This window comes from Propithecus coquereli, unplaced genomic scaffold (assembly GCF_000956105.1).
Source record: "Propithecus coquereli isolate 6110/MARCELLA unplaced genomic scaffold, Pcoq_1.0 Scaffold6, whole genome shotgun sequence".
NCBI lineage: Eukaryota > Metazoa > Chordata > Mammalia > Primates > Indriidae > Propithecus > Propithecus coquereli.
The window spans coordinates 13011404-13030492 of record NW_012151951.1 but is presented as its reverse complement, the minus strand read 5'-3'; the positions used below and the strand labels follow the sequence as shown (position 1 = coordinate 13030492).

The following is a 19089-nucleotide window of genomic DNA, read 5'->3' as shown; positions in this document are numbered from 1 at the left end:
CCCAGCCTGAGTAAGCCCACTACCCTTACTGCAGCGCCTACCGTTGTCTTCAGAGGGCGTTTCCTAGGATGCAAGGGCCCTGTGAACTCAGGGCCATGTGGCAAAAGGTGGCAGGATTCTTGGGACCGGAGAGGGGAATTCACCTTGGGGAGCCCGTGTAGACCAGGAGGAGGAGGCCCGGGACCTGCTGGGGATGACTTGGAGGAAGTGTTGAAAGCAGCTCTCCAAGCCAGGGGCCCTTCCCCAGCTACAATCTCAGTGGCACCTCTCCCCTCCCTCCATCACCTGGGAGACCCGGTTTCTGCTTCCTCTCAAGGTCAGAGGGGCAGGATGGGGAAGAGGCCCTCCCAGAAGCCCAGTTTCACTTCTACCAATCCCTCCTCCCTCCAAGCAAGGAGACCCCAAGTTGGCTAAACTGTCTGGGCATCGAGCTCAGCAGCACCCAGAGTGGCCAGGAAGAGCTCCTTGCCCTCTAGGAAGGCCACGGTGCCCTGTTTTTGCCTCCAGAGGGCCAGCTGCCAGGAAGTACAACCCACTCCATCCTGGATGTGCAGCTGGGTGCCAGTCTTGACCAGCACTTTGAGGATGGCTGTATTGCCCTTGAGGGCAGACAGGTGGGCAGGTGTCCAGCACACCTTGCTATGGGCGCAGATATCTGCAGAGTACTCCAGAAGAATGGTGGTGCTCAGGAAGGCACCTCTCTGCACTGCCAGGTGGAGGAGTGTCCAGCTGACTGCTTGGCAGCATTGGGGTCAGCCCCACACCCCAGCACTGCCAACACTGCCACCTCCTCGTAGTGGGCAGCTAGATGCAGGCGTATCCAGTTCATGCCTATGAAAGCATGGACGTCTGCCTGGCTCTCAGCCAGCAGGTGAATGATCTCCAGGTAGCCCTTGTAGGCTGCTAGATGCATGGGCGTCCAGCCCTGCTGGGTGGGCAGCTCAAGGCTGGCCCCAGACCTATGCAGCATTTTGCAGATAAAGTACTTGCTCCTGGCAGCCTCTGCGTGCAGTGGGCTGTAGCCACTCTGATCAAGGACGTTGGGGGCTGCCCCACTTTTCAGCAGGTGTTAGGTGGCCCTTCCTTTGCCCTGTTCCACTGCCAGCTGCAGTGGTGTCCTCAGGTTTCCCTGCCGAGATCCAACTTAGCCCTCTGGTCTGTCGGCAGCTTGGCTGGGCTGACATGGCCAATGTAGGCAGCCATGTGGAGGGGGCCTTGCTCTTAGCTACGTGCAGGTTGAGGTCAGCTTGATGGGAGACCAAAAGCCGTGCCTCATTCTCCAAGTTATTCTGTGTGGCCAGGTGAGGTGGCATCCACCCCTGGTGCTCCTGAGCACCCATGTGGGCCCCATGGTCCAGGAGCAGGTGCACAGTGCTGTTGTCCCCATTCTGGGCTGCAAAATGCAGGGGGTCCCAGCCATCCTTGTCTGCCACATTGGCATGAATGCAGTGAACCAAAAGCAGGGCACAGGGGTTTGGCTGCTGGTCCTGGGCGGCGATGAGGAGGGGTGTAGCTGGAGGCCATCTGGCAGTCCATGTCCACCTTTGGGGCCAGCAGCAGCCTGTCCCACTCCATGCTGCCCTGGGCCACCAGGAATTGGAGGGGAGTGACCTTGTTCTCATAGATGTGCAGCTCCTCTTCGCTCAGGACCAAGGTCTTGCTGCGGGACAGTTGTAGGACCTGCTCCAAGTAGTCTCCTGCGTCTGCTGGGAGGAAGATGGGCTGGGAAGAAAAAGACCTGTGACCTGTCCAGAGGGCATCTCAGCTGTCCCCCTGCCTCCTGGAAGTAGCGTCCAGGAACAGAGACTAGAGGAGTGAGGGCAATGCTTTTCCTGATAGCACGGTTCCCCACGCAGTTAGGACTGTTGCTATTCAAACTTGGCCTCCCTTGTTTTGGAGAGTGGAAACCTGCAGTTCCTCCTGCACAGATGCGGCCAAAGGAGCAACGGGCCCAAGAGGCCTGGGTGCAAGCCCCGATCCCCACCTTAGCAGCCCCTGACCTCAGCCCATGCTCTGCCCCTTTGAGCCTCCATGTCTGTATCAGCAAAGGGGAGACGAACAATGCTCAGCTCATTCTACCCTTGTGAGGACAAATTATGGAGGTGAGAACTTTCAGAGGAGGGCCTGGGCTGAGGTAAGTGAATGCAAGTCAGAAATAAATTTGTGGTTGGAGCTCTAAGACCTAAACCCCCCTGAGGTCTTAAGGATTTACCCCCCACAGATTCCAAAAAACTAGTCTCTGGTAGGCCAAAGGCATTGATTTTTTTTTTTTTTTTGTCCCTAATTTCCTAAGTAAATCTAACTGCAGCCAACTTTGAGAACCACGCTCCGCCTCTCAGGTCAGGAAGGGAGCAACTGGTCTTGCAAGGACACAGATCCCAAGGGGAGGTGGAGTCAGGCCCCTGAGCACATGTGCAATTCTGGAAGACACAGCCGGGTGCTGGGACAGACCCCTAAGACCCGGATGTGTGCCAGACCCAGGGAGGGTGGGGCCGTTTAGGATGGGGAAAAGGTTTGATTCCAGTTGCTCTGCAGCTGTGAGTTCTCCGGTGGCACCTGGACTCACTGCTGTTTGTCAGCTCCGGGCCGGCTTCCTCGCTGACCTGCGGAGGCGGTTCTGGTCTGTGGCGTCCTCTTCTCCTTCCCTCTCTCCAGTGCTCCCTGTCACCCATTAGGAGGACTCACATCGCACTCTGTCCTGGGACACCTCCTCCTTTGCCATGGCTACCCTCAGCTGTGTCTAGAGGACAACACAGAGAGGAGACACCCTCCAGAAGGAGGTGGCCCAGGGCCTTGCCTTCCCTGGGGCACATGGACTGCAGGGTGGGTCTTTGGGTCCAGCCAGGAGTCCCAAGCTAACCTATGGCTGGTTCCCGTGTTAGGGCAGCGACAGGAGGACCGAGGGATGGTGTTGCTGCCCACAGTGTGAAACCTCCCTCTGCAGGGCAGGGCTCCGCTTGATCCCACATGTGAGCAGAGGTATGTCCTTCCCAGGGGCTCTGAGCTACAGCCACCACTAACCTTTAGAGCACCTTTATGCAAATTAGGAAAAGAACTTCCCTCTGGGTGGAGGTGGCCCAAGCTGGGCAGCCTGGCTTGGCCCCTTCAGCCAGGCAGCCTTGCAAAGGACACAGCCCGTGCATGAATATTCAGTGTCCTGCTAGAGACCATGGCAGTCCACACGGGCCCCCGGGTAGCACGACCCAGGACAGCAAGGCATGCCTGGTCCACACACTCACATCCCGAGGCTGGAACAGCGATGGTTTGCAGGACACCTTCCTGGCCAGGGCCTCACTCTCTGGGCCTGCCTCAGGACTCTGCAGCAGTGACAGCAGCAAGTCTGTCTCCACTGTGAGGTCTGCTCCATGAGGGAGAGAGAGAGAGCACAGGGAGCAACAGTCCCTTCCCTGTTTTAGATACACTGACGTTTCCTGTGTCCGCACCACATCCATTCCTGGGCACCTGTATGTCCATACGTGCACACAAGGAGGCAGGAAACTTGGGTCCCAGCGGGGCACTTTGGCAAGTCACCCACCCTCTGAGTTATCAGAGTCCTTTTCCATAGAACCGGGGGACAGGGCTAGGTGATCTCCGAGATGCTCACACTTACACACACGTGCATTTTCAGTCCCCAAAGGACAGAATAACCTCACAGTCCATCCCAGTCTGTGATCTCATGGTCTGGAAACATTTCACAAATGAGGACACCGTAGCCCCGAAAGAACCCAGGGCTGACTGGAGAGCTCCGTGGCAAGGCCAGGCCCAGATATTGTGACTTATGCCTCTGGCAACGAGGAGTTTCTACTCTACCTCCACAGGGACGCACATGATACACACAGAGCTTAGGCCCCGTCCGCAGCTGCTCCTGGCTCCCGATGCTGTCCTCCCAGCCCCGGATGCAGATTCTACCCTAGAAAGTCCCTCCAGGCCCTAGTGCTGCAGGCGTCTCTCTGCGTAGTTCTCAGGAGTGACCTGGGCCAAATCATCTCCCATCCTGGCCCTGCCCAGCTCCCAGTCCCTGGGCAGGTGAGGCTGGTTAAGCACCTGCCAAGCACAGCCCCTTCCTGGGGTCCTGGTCCCAGCAGCGCCTCATCAGGCCCACCATCTGCTGGGCCTCACCTGGCCACAGGTGGGAGACAGGCTCCAGGAAGGGCCACATGCCTGTGGCCACTTGGATAATGATGGTTGTCATGGTGAACCCTGCCGGAGGAGGCCCAGACCGTGCGGGTGCTGGGAGACAGGGCAGGGGCTCTGAGGACCCGGGCAGGGTGTGCATGCAGCAGGGGCTCCACGTGTGCATGGGGAGTGGACAGCTAGACTAATGACCAACTTAAAGTTTTGATTTGAGCAGCCGGGTCTCTTTGTTCAGCTGTAGCTACCTCCCAGGTCAAGACTGGGCAGGACCCCACACTGCAGGGCTGTGCTGCCCAAAGGCTGCCGGATGGACAGACAGGCCCAGGTGAAAGCTCTGACATCCCACGTTGCAAGGTTACCCAACTCTCCTGCAGTCCATTTACCTGGCACCTAGGCAGCAGGGCTGGGGGATGGAGAAGGCAGGAACGGGTGCTCTGAAAGCAAGGGGGTCAGAGCCACGCAGCATGGGCTGGGCACACTTCGTCTTTCTTTTCACTAGGACGTGAGTGGAAGGAGGGCGAGGAAAAGAATAGTGAAGAGAATAGGGTCCCCACGCAAGCCTGCCCCTTGTGCTCCCTCTCTAATTCCGGCCCTCCCACGGCCTCTCCCCAGCACCCCATCGAGGGGCCTGTCCTACTCCTGCACAGCCGCAGCTACCTGCTTCTTAAGCGTGGTTTCTTCTGAGTGAGGAGCTCCCAGATGTCAATCCTGAAGCTGTGATGGGGAAATGGTCCGAGGGACTTGGTCCAATATCCATGGTCACCCCAGCCAGGGGGCCCTACAGCCCACACAGTCCCAGACAAGCCTCTCCAGCCAGAGTCATCCCCACCCTCCTCCTCCCACCTGGGTAGGGAGGGGCCAGACTGCATCCCTGTCCTTCCCTGCCCACTGGCCATGGGTGCCAGGCAGGGTGGTGGCTGCAAGCTGTCTCTGGGGTGTGTGGCATGGAGGCACCCCCAATACTGGTACACTCAGATTTGGGCCTTGTTACTCCCCAGGAACATCTCCGGGGGACGTAGCTGAGTGTGCCCTGCAGGGCAGACCTCCCGATGTACTGCATCCACTTGGATAGGCCAAGGTCTGAAATCTGGGAGAAAGTCAGTGTCGGGAGATAGGGGCGTAATAGAGTCTTGTGTCCAGAAAACTGCTTCGGTTCCTCACCCCTCCTGCAATCTACCCGTTCCAGTATCGTGTAGTGGTTTCCTACTGCGCTGCCTCCCAGCTCCGCCACTTACTACCTGATGATCTTGGGCAAGTTACTTATCTCAGAGCCTCAGTTTCCTTATCTGTAAAATGGAAATAATATGAGTACTTGACCATAGTGCTGTTACGAGCATTAAATGAGGTAACATGGAAAAGAGCACTTAGAACAGTGCCTGGTGTGCAGCAAGTCCTTGGCAGGCGTTGCCACTATCCAGAGAGACTGTGGATAGAGTTGCCATCCTCAGAGAGCTTCTGCTCATCCCACCTCCACAGATCCTGAAACATACCATGTACATTTATCCCCCCTTTGCTTCCATCCATTAAGTCATCACTGGCCAATTGGCCACTCACTGAGAGTCAACTAGGCTATGGGCTGAAGATCAAACTCAGAAAAGAAAAACGAGATGCCCCACACACTCTGTACCCTCATAAGTGCCTATTCAAACAGGTGTACAGTCATTAATGAAAGAGTTTCACAAATAATTATATCTTTGCAATTGGGTTTAGCAATGTGAAGAAACAGAGGCCCAGTGAGGGTATACAACAGGGATCTGTTGGAGTAGATCAGGGAAGACCTCCCTGAGGAGGTGATATTTAAGCTGAGAGCTGAAAGATGAGAAGGTCTTTGCTAGATAAAGAGAGAGGAGTAGGGGAACAGAATATGCAAAGGTCCTGGGGCAGAAGAGAGTGTGGCATATTTTAGGAACTGAAAAAAATGGCCATTATGACCTTTCTTAGGGATTACCTCATTTACACACATCCCACCCAAAGCATGAAATGGGAGGGATAGATATTATTCTGCCTATTTTAGAAATTGAAAACTGAGGCCCAAAGAGGGTTATTACAAGCATTCTGGTATCCAACTTCATGCACCAAACTTCACTGCTTAGCCATCTCTGTTCCAGGTGTGATTCCTGCCCTCAAGAGAGCTGCTTAGACCTCTTGCCAGGCCAATCGGGCAGGTAGATAATTCTGATCACTGGAGGAGACTGTAGAGTGAAAGGGGGTGAGAGGTTTGGCCTGGGCTCTTGCCTTGACATGCGTGTCACTGTCTAAGAGGATGCTGCCTGGCTTGAAATCCAGGTGGAGCAGAGGTGGCTTGAGGCTGTGCAGGAAGTTCATGGCCCAGCTGGTCTCAGGGATGATGCAGAACCTGAGCTGCCAGCAGAGGCTGTGGGTGGCAGCATCTTCTCCAGGGAGCCTTTGGCACTAAACTCCATCGCAACGCTCAGGGGCTGCTTGCACACCCCATGGATAGACACGATGTGCTAAAACTTGACCTTGATCATTTTGGCCGCTTCTTCGATGAGCCAATTCACATGAGAGCTAGGGGGAGAGGAGAGCAAGATATGGAAGAGAATCACCCATTAATTCCTAAAGCAACCAGCAGAACACACGAACTAGGCATGATGCCAGGCTGTGGGGACCCAGAGAAGCCTCGAGAGCTTGCAAGGTAATGGAGGAGGAAAGAAAGACCTAAAGTGAAGCCCAGCAGGTAGCACGGATGAAGGTTCAGCAGAGCAGACAGGAAGTGCGGGAGTTTGCAGGTGTAGGAGCCAGTCCACTCTGCAGAGGTGGCCACAGACAGCACCTGTCTCAGCCCGATGTTGATTCTGGCTACCTGTTTCTATGTGTATCTCCCCCAGTAGATGTCAAGCCCCTGGAGATTAATATTATGCCTCATGTTTTTGTTTTAAAATATGATTTATTGCCGTTTTAATTATGAAAGTAATACATATACCTTGTAGGAAATCTAGGGACTATAGAGAGCTATAAAAAAGAAAAGTAAATCATCAGCAATCCAATCTGCCAGGTTGGCCTCTGTTGATATTTTAGTGTATTCTTTTATGATACATTTTCAAGGCCTCCCTTTCCCTTTCTTCCTTTCGCTCCTTCCTCCCGCCCTCTGGATCACACAGCGTGTGGAGCACGAGCACTTCCCCACACGGCGATTCTCCGGAAGCACGGTTGTTAATGCACAGTATTCCACTTTACAGATCAACTATAATTATTCGTCTTTGTACTCCCCAGAGCACATGGCCCTGCGCTGCACAATGCATCTTTGTTGAACTGCACGGAAGTCGAGACTTAAGGGACAGCCTTACAAAAACAAGCATTTGCAAACCCTCTCACTCATTTCACTGTATGGGCCCACAGTGCAAATTGTAAATATGCAAACTGCTATAGATTTTTATGGAATCGCAGGCATGGGGATTGAGGAGAAATGACATTTTGAAAGTGCAATATTTGCAAATTTGTGATGGCGCTGCAGTCCCCTCCCTGGGAAGCCAACCAGAGAGCACCCATCTGCAGGAAAACTACCTGCTCTCCCTGGCACCTGGACAGGTTGGCTAGTCTAGGTTTCTCCTGTTCTCACCTCTACTTCTCTACTGTGCCAGAGATCTCCACTTCTGTGATATTTTTGATTTTTCTCCTCTCATCCTCTTGGGTTCACAGGAATTAGAACGACATCTGTTGTGAAATGGAAAAAGCATGGGATCTGGGGTCACACCACCCTGATTTCAAATCCCCGTTTCATCACTTATTATCTGCATGACCTTGAGCAAGTGAATTCTCTGAGCCCCAGTTTCTGAACTGTAAAATGGGAATAATAGTAACTGCCTTGCACAATTCCGCTCCACACCCAGACTTCTGGAAAGCATTTACTGCTATCTCTCCTTTTCCTCATCTCTCTCCACCCCTTCTCGTCTAGTTTCTGGTGTCTGCACTTCACTGAACACCTGTTGCTAAGGTCACCAATGACCTCCATGTTGCTATAGCCAACGGGCAATTTCTAGTTCTCAGTCTAGAGTTCAGATTTCGGATTTTTTTTCTTTCTTCCTCTATGTGTCAACATTCTCTGGGATTTCTCCCTCTCTTTCTGGTCACTTCCTCTCTGTTTCCTTGGCAGGCTCATGCTGTGTTCTTCGATCATGGGGCTCAGTCCTAGCCCCTCTCCTCTGCACTTTTCACTCTACACTCTGTATCTCGCCAATCCCGACCTCTCTGACTGCATATGCAATACTAAATGTGTCTAAAGTTAAGCTTGATTCTCCCCTAAAACCTCCTCCTCCCTCAGCCTTCCTCATTTCCGTGAATAGGGCCTCCATCCTCCTGGTCCTCACACAAGGACCCTCGTGTCACTCCCCACAACCCGTCCCTTGGCAAATTCTGCTGGCACTACCTTCAAAATACCGTAGAGCAAGAATCCCACTAGTTCTCACTCCCTCTGCCCACTGGCATCTTGGCCCAAGCCTCCTAATTGGCCTCTCTGCTTCTCCCTCTTCCCACCCAGCAACTATTTTCAAATTAGCAGCCAGAGTGACACTTGTAAAATCTAAGTCAAAGCGTGTCACCACCCTCTTCAGGACGCTCCAGTGGCTCTCTTCTCATTCCCAATAAAAGCCAAAGTTCTTGCAATGGCTGACAAAGTTTTACAAGATCTGTTGCCTCCCTGAGACTCGGCCCCAGCCTGGGTGGTTCCAGGATCCGAAGCTTCCGGCTCCTCAGGTCCTGGGAGGGTGGGGATGGCAGGGGACTGGCCCTCCCTCCTCCCCGCCCTGCGCAGGTTAGGGGAGCCAGGACCTGAGCCCCGAGACCACAGCTTAGTCTTAGTCCTTCCTTAGTCTCAGCCTTTGGTCTTCCCACAGCTCTCACCCTGGAGCGAGGGAGCCGTGCTGGGAAAGGAAGGTGTCCTGACGCTGGCAGCAGAAGTCCAGCCAGAGAAGTTGGCTCCACTGTATTTAGGTGCAGTTTGAAGAGGGTGTCTATTTATGCGTCCTGCAACTCCCATGTCCCAGGGGTTATGAGGGTTCAGGGCTCTTCCCGGGCCTGGACCCCCGCCCCTCCCCAGGAAGGATGGGGTTCAAAAATTCCTAATGGGGATTTTTCTGTTCTGAATCTGTTGGTCTGATTGGTTTAATGCTTTCTTTGTTATTGTTGGTTTTCATTTGTTTGTTACCCAGTCTTAGCGTGCTAAAGGCCACCAAGAAAGGGTCAGCAAAGATAGAGGGGCTGGGGGGCTGGGATCCTGTCTTCAGGGGCTCCCTTCAGGGCACTGCTCTTGGCCCTAAGCTCAGAGGGCCAAGGCTCACCTGCCTGGGGGTGGCCATGGGGGAGGTGGGCTCCTTGGCCCACTTACTAGGGGAGGCTGGAAGGTGGGGCAGGTTGAGCCGGGTGACCGGGTGGCTGCAGAGCAGTGTTGGGGCTGTTGAGGAATCTGGCCTGAGGGCTCAGGGCAGAGACTTGGGGCAGAAGGGGAGAAAGTGTCCCTGTAGAGGCAAACCTGGCTGCTGGACAGACAGGGCGCTGTCCCAGTGGGTAAAGACAGCTGGACGAAAGAGGCAGGGACGGTCTCCCAGAGGCGTGAGAAGTGGCAGCACATTGAGGCAACACCCCTTCCATTCTCTGAACTGCCTGCTCCCTTCCCCTTCCCCTTCCCACCCAAGGTGGGCAGTACCTCAGTCTACCTGGGAATGCAGGTGAGAAGAGAGGAAGGCTTCCCAGTGTTGAGCCTGGAAGTTCCTCTGGGTCTTTGGCCAACGGAATTGCCCTCTTACTTCAGAGACGCTCAGAGCAGGGAAAATTGTAAGTGCTTGAACAGTTGGGTCTCCCCAGGGGCACTGAGCAAGCGAGTCACTGCCAGGGCCAGGTACAGCTGGGGGAACTGTGGCAGAGCCGTGCAGGGTCAGTCCCTTCTCACCTACAGCTGGGCAGATGGGCTAACGTCCACAGGGAGACCCCAGAGCGACCATCGTCAAGTGTGAGGAGCCCACCTGCCAGAGGAGGAATTGCCTCGCCTTTGGCCCAAGGCTGTCGGGCCCATCAGCCATGCCACAAACCCCTGAGACTGCCAGGGAACACCACAGGCAGGGCAGTGAACAGAGACTCCTGGTGGAAGATGCAGAACTTGCTCTTTCTGTAAGAATTTACATGCAACCTCCAGGATGAAAGACCGAAAATTAAGACTAAGGACTGAAGATTGGGCCCAAAGGCAGTTGTCACGGGGACCAATAATAGCCACTGTTAATTGAACATTAACTTTTTCCCAGATCAGTGGCTACTTTACTTACTGCACATACTTTACAGATGTCATCTTGTTTAAATCTACAACAATGTTAGCATGTCATCATCTCGCCATTTGCAGATGAGGAAACTGCCTTGGAGACAGTAAGTAGTCAATGGCCACAGAGCTAGTAAGTGGTAGTTGATATTCAAACCCAGTCCTCTTGATTCCCATGGAAATGAGCTGGGCATGGGAGGAGCAGGGGTAGCCTTTCACGAATATGGGGGAGAGGGGAGAGAGAGTCATGCTCCCTCGAAGAGGGTGGAGGTGATGGAAACTGCATCCAGAGCAGGGCAAATACCCCAAAGACAGTGTCAGAGGGAGGCCCCCAGCTTGCTTCGGCTGGAGCAAGGCAGGGGACAACAGAACTTAGTGCCCCTGGAACAGCACTGCCTGCCCCTGACAAGTTTCAAAGCCTCCCCCAGGAAAGCTTGGAAGATGAGAGGGGACATTACTGTCAGGGAGACTAGGAGGTCAAGAAGAGGTCTCGTGCCTTCTCCTGGGTTAGCTAACATGGTGACTGGGAAGGCAGACAGCCCCCTGGCCCTGAGGAAGTTTGACTCGGGACCAGATCTCTGACGTTCAGTGAAATCTGTCTCGGCTCCTGGAGGAAACACCAGGGGTGAATGGTCTGAATCAGTTCAGTGATTTCCTTTGGCCCAGTTACACCCGAAGTGGTTCTCTAGGGACAGCAAGAAACCAGAAGCCGCCATTGGCTGTCTGCAGAGACTGGCACCTGTCACAGGAATGTTGAAGAAAGCATCATCCCTGGAGGAAGGGACCCATACGGATCCAGGCAGGCTGCCAGGATCCCAAATAAAATACCTCTGTGAACTTGCTGCAGGGGTGGAAGTCGAGGGCCACGCAGGAGCCAGGCTGTGTTACCGCTGACCCTCCCGTGGAGACAGCTGCGCTGTGGGTTCCAGCACTGCTGGGCTTCAGAGGAGTCAGGCGAGACGGACGTATGTGTTTATCCAGAGCGACTGGCTCCTCGCACTGGGCTTGCGCTGCTCCTTTGATCTCTCTGAAGTGGGCCAGGACAAAAGCCTAGCAGTCTTCGGATAAGCTGTGGGAGAAGTTGTAAGGGGAGGGGACCCTTCCTGGGTATAAGGTCACAGAAACAAAGAACCCCTGGTTCCCTCATTATAAGTGGGGTGGGGTTAGGGACTTGGGAAAGAGCAGGACCAACACAGAGACGGCTGATTTCTTCCCAGAGGTCTGAGTGCGGAAGTCCTTAGGTCCTGCCTGCCTGGTGGGGAGTCCACGGCCAGTGCGTGGTGGGGAGGAGAGAGCTGGGGGACGCCCCACCTTCTACTGCACACCTACGTACAGTGGGAATGGATAGTGAGGTGGTTCAATGTATTCTATCTTGGCAGATTGAGAATGGAAATGTTCTGGACTTGGAATTATTAAATGAATTTTGTGTGTGTGCTGGGGCAGGGGGGATTGTCTTTGGGAACCTAACATTCTCAGCTTGCCACTCCCAGACCAGTGAGCTGGCAGAGCAGTTCCACAATACTCTGAAGGATGCTGGAATCCAATATGAACTTTTCTCCAAACCAGAATGACAAGCTATTTGCATACAGGAAAGTCCCCCAATCTGCCCTCCTTGTCGTCCTGCCAATAGGTCACAGAGGACGCCTGGGCAAGTTGTGGCAGGCTGCAACCTCTAAGAGTCTATACGCTCCGAGGTAAGGTTAAGGTTGGTCAGGACAAAGGATTGTGTGCAGGAAGCTGGAACATCTGCTCAGGAAGCCAGACTCTCTCAGAGAGAAGGGGAGCGAATGAGGCAACAAGAGTAGCGTTAAATGCAAGAGTTCAAGGACTAACCAGACCTGCATTCAAACCCTGGCTTTCCTCTACCACTTAGCAGTCGTGTGACTTGGCTCACATTGCCAAATCTCTCTGGGTTTCTCCATCTGTAAAATGGGATAATAATCATAATAACCATTCTAAAATGTTGCTGTAAAGATTATAATCTTTAGAAATTTGTCTCAATGAATAACCATAGGCAAAAAATGAACCAACGTGAACCTCACACCTAGACAAAAACTAACTCAAAATGAATCATAGGCTTAAACATAAAATATAAAACTATAAAACTTTTAGAAAAAAAAAAGGAAGAAAATATTCTGGGCCTAGGGTGAGACAGTAGGTTCTTAGGCTTAGCACCACAAGCACAGTCCATGAAAGGGGAAATTGATAAACTGGATTTCATCAAAATGAAAAACTCTCACTCTGTGAAAGACCTGGTGAGGAAGATGAAAAGAAAACTACAGAGAAAATATCTGTAAAGTACGTGATTGACTCTAGTTCCAAGAGTATATAAAAAGGTCTTCAAACTCAATGGTTAAAAAAAAAAAAAGCATCCAATTAGAAGATGAAGAAAAGACGTGAACAGACATTTCACTGAAGAGGATATGGAGAAGGCAAATTAGCGTGTGAAAAGATGTTTAATACACTTACCCATTAAGCAAATTTGCAAATTGAAACCACAATGAGATATCATCAACCACCTATCAGAATGGCTAAAAATTAAAATTAAAAAATAGTGACAACACCAAATGCCGATGAGGATGTAGAGAAATTGGATCATGATATAGTGCTGGTGGGAATGTGAAATGGTACGGCCACCCTAGGAAACAGTTTGAAAGCTTCTTATGAGACGAAACATACAATCACCATACAACGCAGCATTTGCACTCTTAGGAATGCTTATTACAGCTTTATTTGTAATAGCTACAATCTAGGTGTCCTTCAGCCCGTGGATGGTTGAACACACCATGGCAGGCACATACCATGGAACACTACTCAGCAACTATTGATATACACAGCAAGTTGGGTGAATCTCCAGAAATTATACTGAGTGAAAAAAATTGTTTTATTTATATTAAATTCTTGAAATGACAAAATTTTAGGGAGAACAGATTAGTGGTTGTCAGAGGTGTTGGGGAAGAGAGGGAGGCAGGTGTAGCTATACAATGTTAGTGCAAGGGATCCTTGTGATGAATCTGTTCTGTATCCTGACGGTGGGATGGTCCCATGAAGAAACGCATGTGATAAAATTGCATCAAACTTAACACCCATGCACACACACACACACACAGATGAATGCAGGTAAAACTGATGGAATCTGAGTAAGGTCCACGGATTGTATGCTGTCAGTTTCCTGGTTGTGATATTGTGCTACAGTTACATAACAGCTACCTCTGGGGGAAACTGGCTGAGGGTGTAAGGGATCTCTGCCTTATTTCTTAAAATTGTGTGCTTATCTACAATTATCTCAAAACAGAACATTTTAAAAAATGCACATAAAACCCCCTTTCTTCTCCTCCTTCTCCTCCTCCCCTTCCTCCCCCTTCTACTTCTTGTTCTTGTTCTTATTACCAGGTAATGTTATATTCTCAGAAGCCAAATATTCCCATGATAGGAGAAAGGGGATAATCTAACACTGACCACGGAAAGCCTTGAGGAGCACACCTGGCCCCTGGGGACACGAAGGAGGAGGAGGAAGAGGAGCGCCACTCTGTGAAATGTCTGAGGAGGGAGAGGACAGTGGCAGGAAGCCACCTAATTCCCTCTAAGAGTCAATATTCTCACCCAGGCGATTTGATCACATAAGCTGGAACCCACTGATAAGGCCAGAATTACACCTAATTTGTAATAGTCACTTAGAAAAAGCCAGAAGAAAGATCCAACGTGCCATTCTCCAAACCATTTCAGGGGCCCTGTCTGTGCGGCGTGCTCACGGAGGCTCAGGGCATCGTGTGCCAGCAGTCGAAACGGTTGAGGTGTGCCGGGACGCAGACCAGGGGGCTCCAAAGCCAGGGGTGCCAGGTTTGCTCCACTGGGCCCACAGGAGGCTAGATGTCCCCAGTAGCCTGGTGCTGCCAGTCTGAAGCACCCAGCTGGGCGGTGCCCAGTGTAGAAGTGAGCTGGCTTTGATTCTGCCCAAGCAGGTGGAATTGTCACTGACTACTGCAGAAAAATAGTCCCTCTCAGGATCAAGGGGGAGAGTGGAAGCAGGAGTGAGATCAGGGCAAACGAAGAATGTTGTAAGAATATTTCTGGAGTTGACAGGACATAGATTTTTTTCCCCTTAATATGCAAATCAGTTTCTCCCTTTGAAGGGCTTTTTGATTAAAACTATCATCTTGATGTCAAAGAAAAGCCAAAAATTGAAGCCCTGAGTCTCAGGCACCACAGTTCTCATTGTCAAAATTATGGCCACAGGTTCTTTGTGGTTTTGGGTGTTTGTGGCCCTGGGTTAGGTCTGCATAGAAACAAGAAACAAATGTTCCAAGAATCCTGTTACCTCCAGCAGCCTAGGAGAAATACATGGCTATGGCCATGACCTTGGCATAGCATCGGGCTAACACTGGGCCTTAGCAGCCTCAGAGCACATCCAAGGGGTCATGGGCAGTACCTTCTTTAGTTTTGAAGAGATTGTGAGTTTTAAATACAATCCTTTTTCATTTAACAAAGAGTCATGCAGGGAGACGAGAGAAAGTAACCTTGACCCTCCTGTTAGCAGGACTGTAAAGGGGAAACGCTCTCCTTACGCCAACCTTTCTGATCTGGGGATAAATCTACCCTCCTCCTCCCCTCTGAGCCCAACTTGGGTGGGCATGAGCGAGGGAGAGCTGTGACTAGGGGCCTAAGCACTAAAAGGTGGCTTTCTTAGAAGCTCTGAAAGCTTGCTGGCTCTGTAGAAGAAGAAAAGGACTTCTAAATGGTGACTGGTGTCGTGCTTCTTGTACTTGGTTTCTTTTTTCCATTTTCTTTACTGTTTAGTAAAGGTCCTCCTTCCTTCCTCTCTTTCTCTTTTAGTGTTGGAAGATTGGTCAGAAGGTTTCTTTTTCATCATTTGGTATAGGTGGTTGGGAAGAATATGATTCTTAAAAGTCAAAAAACCCAAATGGACTAGTAGAACGTGCACTCCTGGATGGGAATTCTGTTTACTGTTGCATCCTCAGTGTTTGCCGTGCAGGAGGGAGCTCACTAAATATTTGATGAAGGAATGAATGAATGAATGAATGAGTGAGTGAATAGGAACGTGAAATCCAGCAGGTGGAGGCTGACTTCTGGCCTCTTTCCAGAGACTTCTGCAGTCTGAGTAGGTTCTGAGTCATGTTGTAGCTGAGAAACTGTGAACTTCCTTTATCATTTTCTCCTACCTATACCCTGGGGCCAGGCCGCTGAGGCCCCTAGGAGGATTGTCCTGGGAGAGACCCCTCCGAGACTCCCGTCCCCACTACCTTCTTCCAGTTAGATTCCTTATGATCATTTATGATGCTTTGTGCAGGTTTTTATAAATACAGTTTTCCAAGTAAAGGACTTTTCTGATGAATAAGAGCAAATTGATAGTGAGGCTTGAGGGGCTTGGTAGTGAGCCTCTGCTTTGTGCCAGACACTCCCTCCCAAAGGCCCAACCACCCCCCTGCAGTGGGTACTATTGTTACATCCATTTTTGTAGGTTTAGAGGAGCCTAGGGTCATGTAGTTGGCAATTAGATGGCCCAATACTTGAACCTGGCTTGCCTCTTGCCAAGGTACATCACTCTTACCAATGGCTGGAACAGCCTTGATAAAATCAAATATGGGACCCTCAGACTGTGAGGCTCATCCAGTGTGTGTGTATATGGGGGGGGGGGTTGCCACATGATGTCAAACCAAACAATAGGACCTCCTGACATCATGTGACATCTTATGCCCCTCCTGGGGCATAAATCAGCTGTGGAGATTCAGAGACACTCCCCATTCTCCTTCAACCTGGTAGGAAGAGAAAAGAGAGGGTGAGTGAGCTGCTACCGAAGAGGTGGAGCTTTGACTAATATTAATATTACGCTCATTAATATTATGCTGCAGCTAAAAGATATCTTTGGAAGCTGTGCCGGTCGGTACTAGCTCAATCAAATTTGGCTTGTGGAGAAACTTCAAGACTACTCAGATGCAGTAGAAATAAATGTCTCTTTGTCTCTTCAGGTTTGACAGGAAAGAAAGCAATGTGTCCTTGGGCCTGCTGAGCTCCTTTTCACTAGCAAAAGGGAAACTAGATATGTGCTGGTAAACTTGCATCTGAGTATGGAAACTTGGCACGGGAGTGCCAAGCAGGTGGAGTTTCGGGCTGGGAAAAGAGTGCCCTTCAGATTGCATCTTGCTCTGAGCTACCCTCTCTCTTCTGGAGGAATTACTCAGGATGACTTAGAAGAGAAAGGAATTGATCGTTGGCCCTGGGAACACTGAATCAGAAGCAATTTGGAGGGGAGGAGGGGAGTTATTGAGGGTGAGAACCGAAGCATCATTCCCTTTCCAGGTATACAGTGGGGGGCAGTGGCTAGTGCTAGGCACAGAGTGCAAGTGTTGGCATTTCATAGAAACCAAGACCGGTTTAAATAAGAGCCTATAGGTATTTCCAGATAACGGCATTGAATGATGTGAGAACAGATACTCAAAGGAGGCTATGAGTCTTTTTGTCTTGAAACCCAAAAGAGTAGAAGACCCCCATCCACTTGGCTAGGTGAGGGAGAATGAGGCCAAGAATGAATGAGGGAACTCATGGAGATGTCTTCGGGTCAGTCCAGGCAAGAAAAGTGGAGGGAATAAGAACACATTTTCCTGCCCCAGCCTTTGGTGTAGTCTGAGTTTCACTCATTTCTCCCCATTTCTCTCCCTGCCCACAACCCACACCCATCTTTGCCATGACCTCCTTCCAATGTAGGAGAGGGACAGCTCAGATACCACCTCTTTCAGGCAGACTTCTCCTAGCCCAGTGTTCCTCGCTGCACCAGATGCCCTATCCCTGTATCACAAACATTGTGCCAAGCCCAATGGTGTGAGCTTCTCTAGCGTGTCCATCTCCTCTCTCTTGACTAGGAACTCCTTGGGAGAAGATACTATCTTATCCATCTGTGTGTGCCCAGCACATCTCCCAGTGCCTGGAACGTAGTGGAAACTAATAAACAGGAGCTATTATTCATTGCAGTATTTTAGCCTAAATCATTACCACCAGTAAAGGGTGGGGAGGCTTGGAGAGTTTCAAGTGGGTTAGAGTAACCAGACTTCACCTCAGGCTGGCCCTGGTGAGAGTCCCTTAATGGCTTCCCTTGCTAAATTTCACCATTCAAGCAACCCACATTTATCGAGCACCTATTATGTAATCAGTGTTTTTCTAGGTACTTGATCACATCATTGATCAGAACCAACAACAATTATGGAGTTCCCATTCTAGTGGGAAAAGGGGGCCGAATGCAAACAATAAATAATATATCGTGATAAGTAAGTCATGTGTTAGAATAATTTGTATCTATTAAGATACTATGTTGGGGAAGGAAAGGAGCTGGGAAAATAGGGCAGGAGCACTTAACATTTAAGCGGATACTTTAAGGCTCAGCCTATAAAAAGACATCAGGGAAATATATCTCCTAATTTAGTGAGTGTATTTGAGAGTAAGCAAAGAGGATAATAATCTGGGGGGCACAGATATTGCAAATCACAGCTGCACCCGAAGAAATGAAGGTGAGGGAAGCATTTATTGGCACAAAGGAGTTCACATGAGCTGCTCGGAAACAGAGTTCGTTGCTTCGGGGGCCTCAAAGGTGGAGCTGGCATCAGTTCATCCGTGGAGATGCCGACACTGGGCAAGTGTTCTTTCGCGGGCATCTTATCTGAATTGCTGCAGTGCTAAAGAACATCTAGTAATAAACGTGGTCATAGAAATAATGTGCATACGTGCAAAACATGGGTCGTGGCGAGCATGAGATGCGCGAAGGACATAGAGGGATTTCCTGTGGGGTTACTTTAGGAAGTCCTCGGGACAGCCTTACGTCAGACACGAGAGCACGAGCTCCTCCCCTCCGTGCCTTCCCGCTCCAGTTTGGGTCTGAGAAAAGTGATTTCATCCTGGAATCTGCAACTTTCACACAGGGTAAATAGAACTTAGGCAAGATAAAAGGACAAGGAGAATCAGGAAGAGGGGGTATTGCTAAGGGCTCTTGTAGTAACAGTGACAACTCAAACTAGCTGCAGCAAAAGGAGATTTATTATCCCACGTAACTGGCAAGCCGGAGGACAGCCTCAGGCACAGGTGGATCCGAGGGCGCAAACAACAATGGGCTCTCGTTAACTCCACCTCTTGGTTCTGCTTTCCCCTATGTGGCGTCCATTCTTGGCGAAGCCTTCCACAAAATGGTAAAATCGCCACCACAGCTCCACACTCACATCCTCTCTTCCGAGCAACCTCTGTGGGAAAGAGTTCCTCTCCCCTTTGCCCTGGCAAAAATCTAGGCTGAGCTCTGATTGGCCCTCTTCAGGTCACATGACCTTCTCTGACCCAATCACTGTGATGAAAGGGACGTACAATGCCATGATTGGCTGGGCCTGGATTCCCTGCTCACCCTGGGACCCGGGTGTGAATCAGTTCCACCTAAGTTCCTCTAAGCACGGAGGAGGCGTGGTTCCTTGATCACATCACTGATCAGAACCAATGCAAATTATGGAGGTGTCATTAGCAGACATAGCAAGTCAAAGGCGCAGGTCCAAAGAAGTGAGCTGATTGTCTGAGGTCATAAACTTGGCTAGGGCAAAGCTGGGCCCCCAACTCTTGGTGCATGCTGGTTCCAGAATGCCTGCAGAAAGAAACCACTGTGGGGCCACCTCTTCTAGCCTCCCACTGCTGATTTTCTTTTC

At 50.9% G+C, this 19089-nt stretch overlaps 1 protein-coding gene across 1 annotated transcript in view; it reads right to left on the bottom strand.

Moving 5' to 3' along the window:
- ANKK1 (ankyrin repeat and kinase domain containing 1) overlaps positions 1-19089 on the bottom strand; it is a 28171-nt gene that overhangs the window by 3979 nt on the left and 5103 nt on the right. Inside the window, 13 exon segments of the mRNA XM_012659144.1 lie at positions 443-730; positions 733-1137; positions 1140-1214; positions 1217-1503; positions 1505-1706; positions 2686-2713; positions 3234-3358; positions 4045-4203; positions 4802-4848; positions 5089-5149; positions 5152-5221; positions 6370-6518; positions 6521-6663. Coding sequence (XP_012514598.1) covers positions 443-730; positions 733-1137; positions 1140-1214; positions 1217-1503; positions 1505-1706; positions 2686-2713; positions 3234-3358; positions 4045-4203; positions 4802-4848; positions 5089-5149; positions 5152-5221; positions 6370-6518; positions 6521-6663 — 2039 coding nt within the window.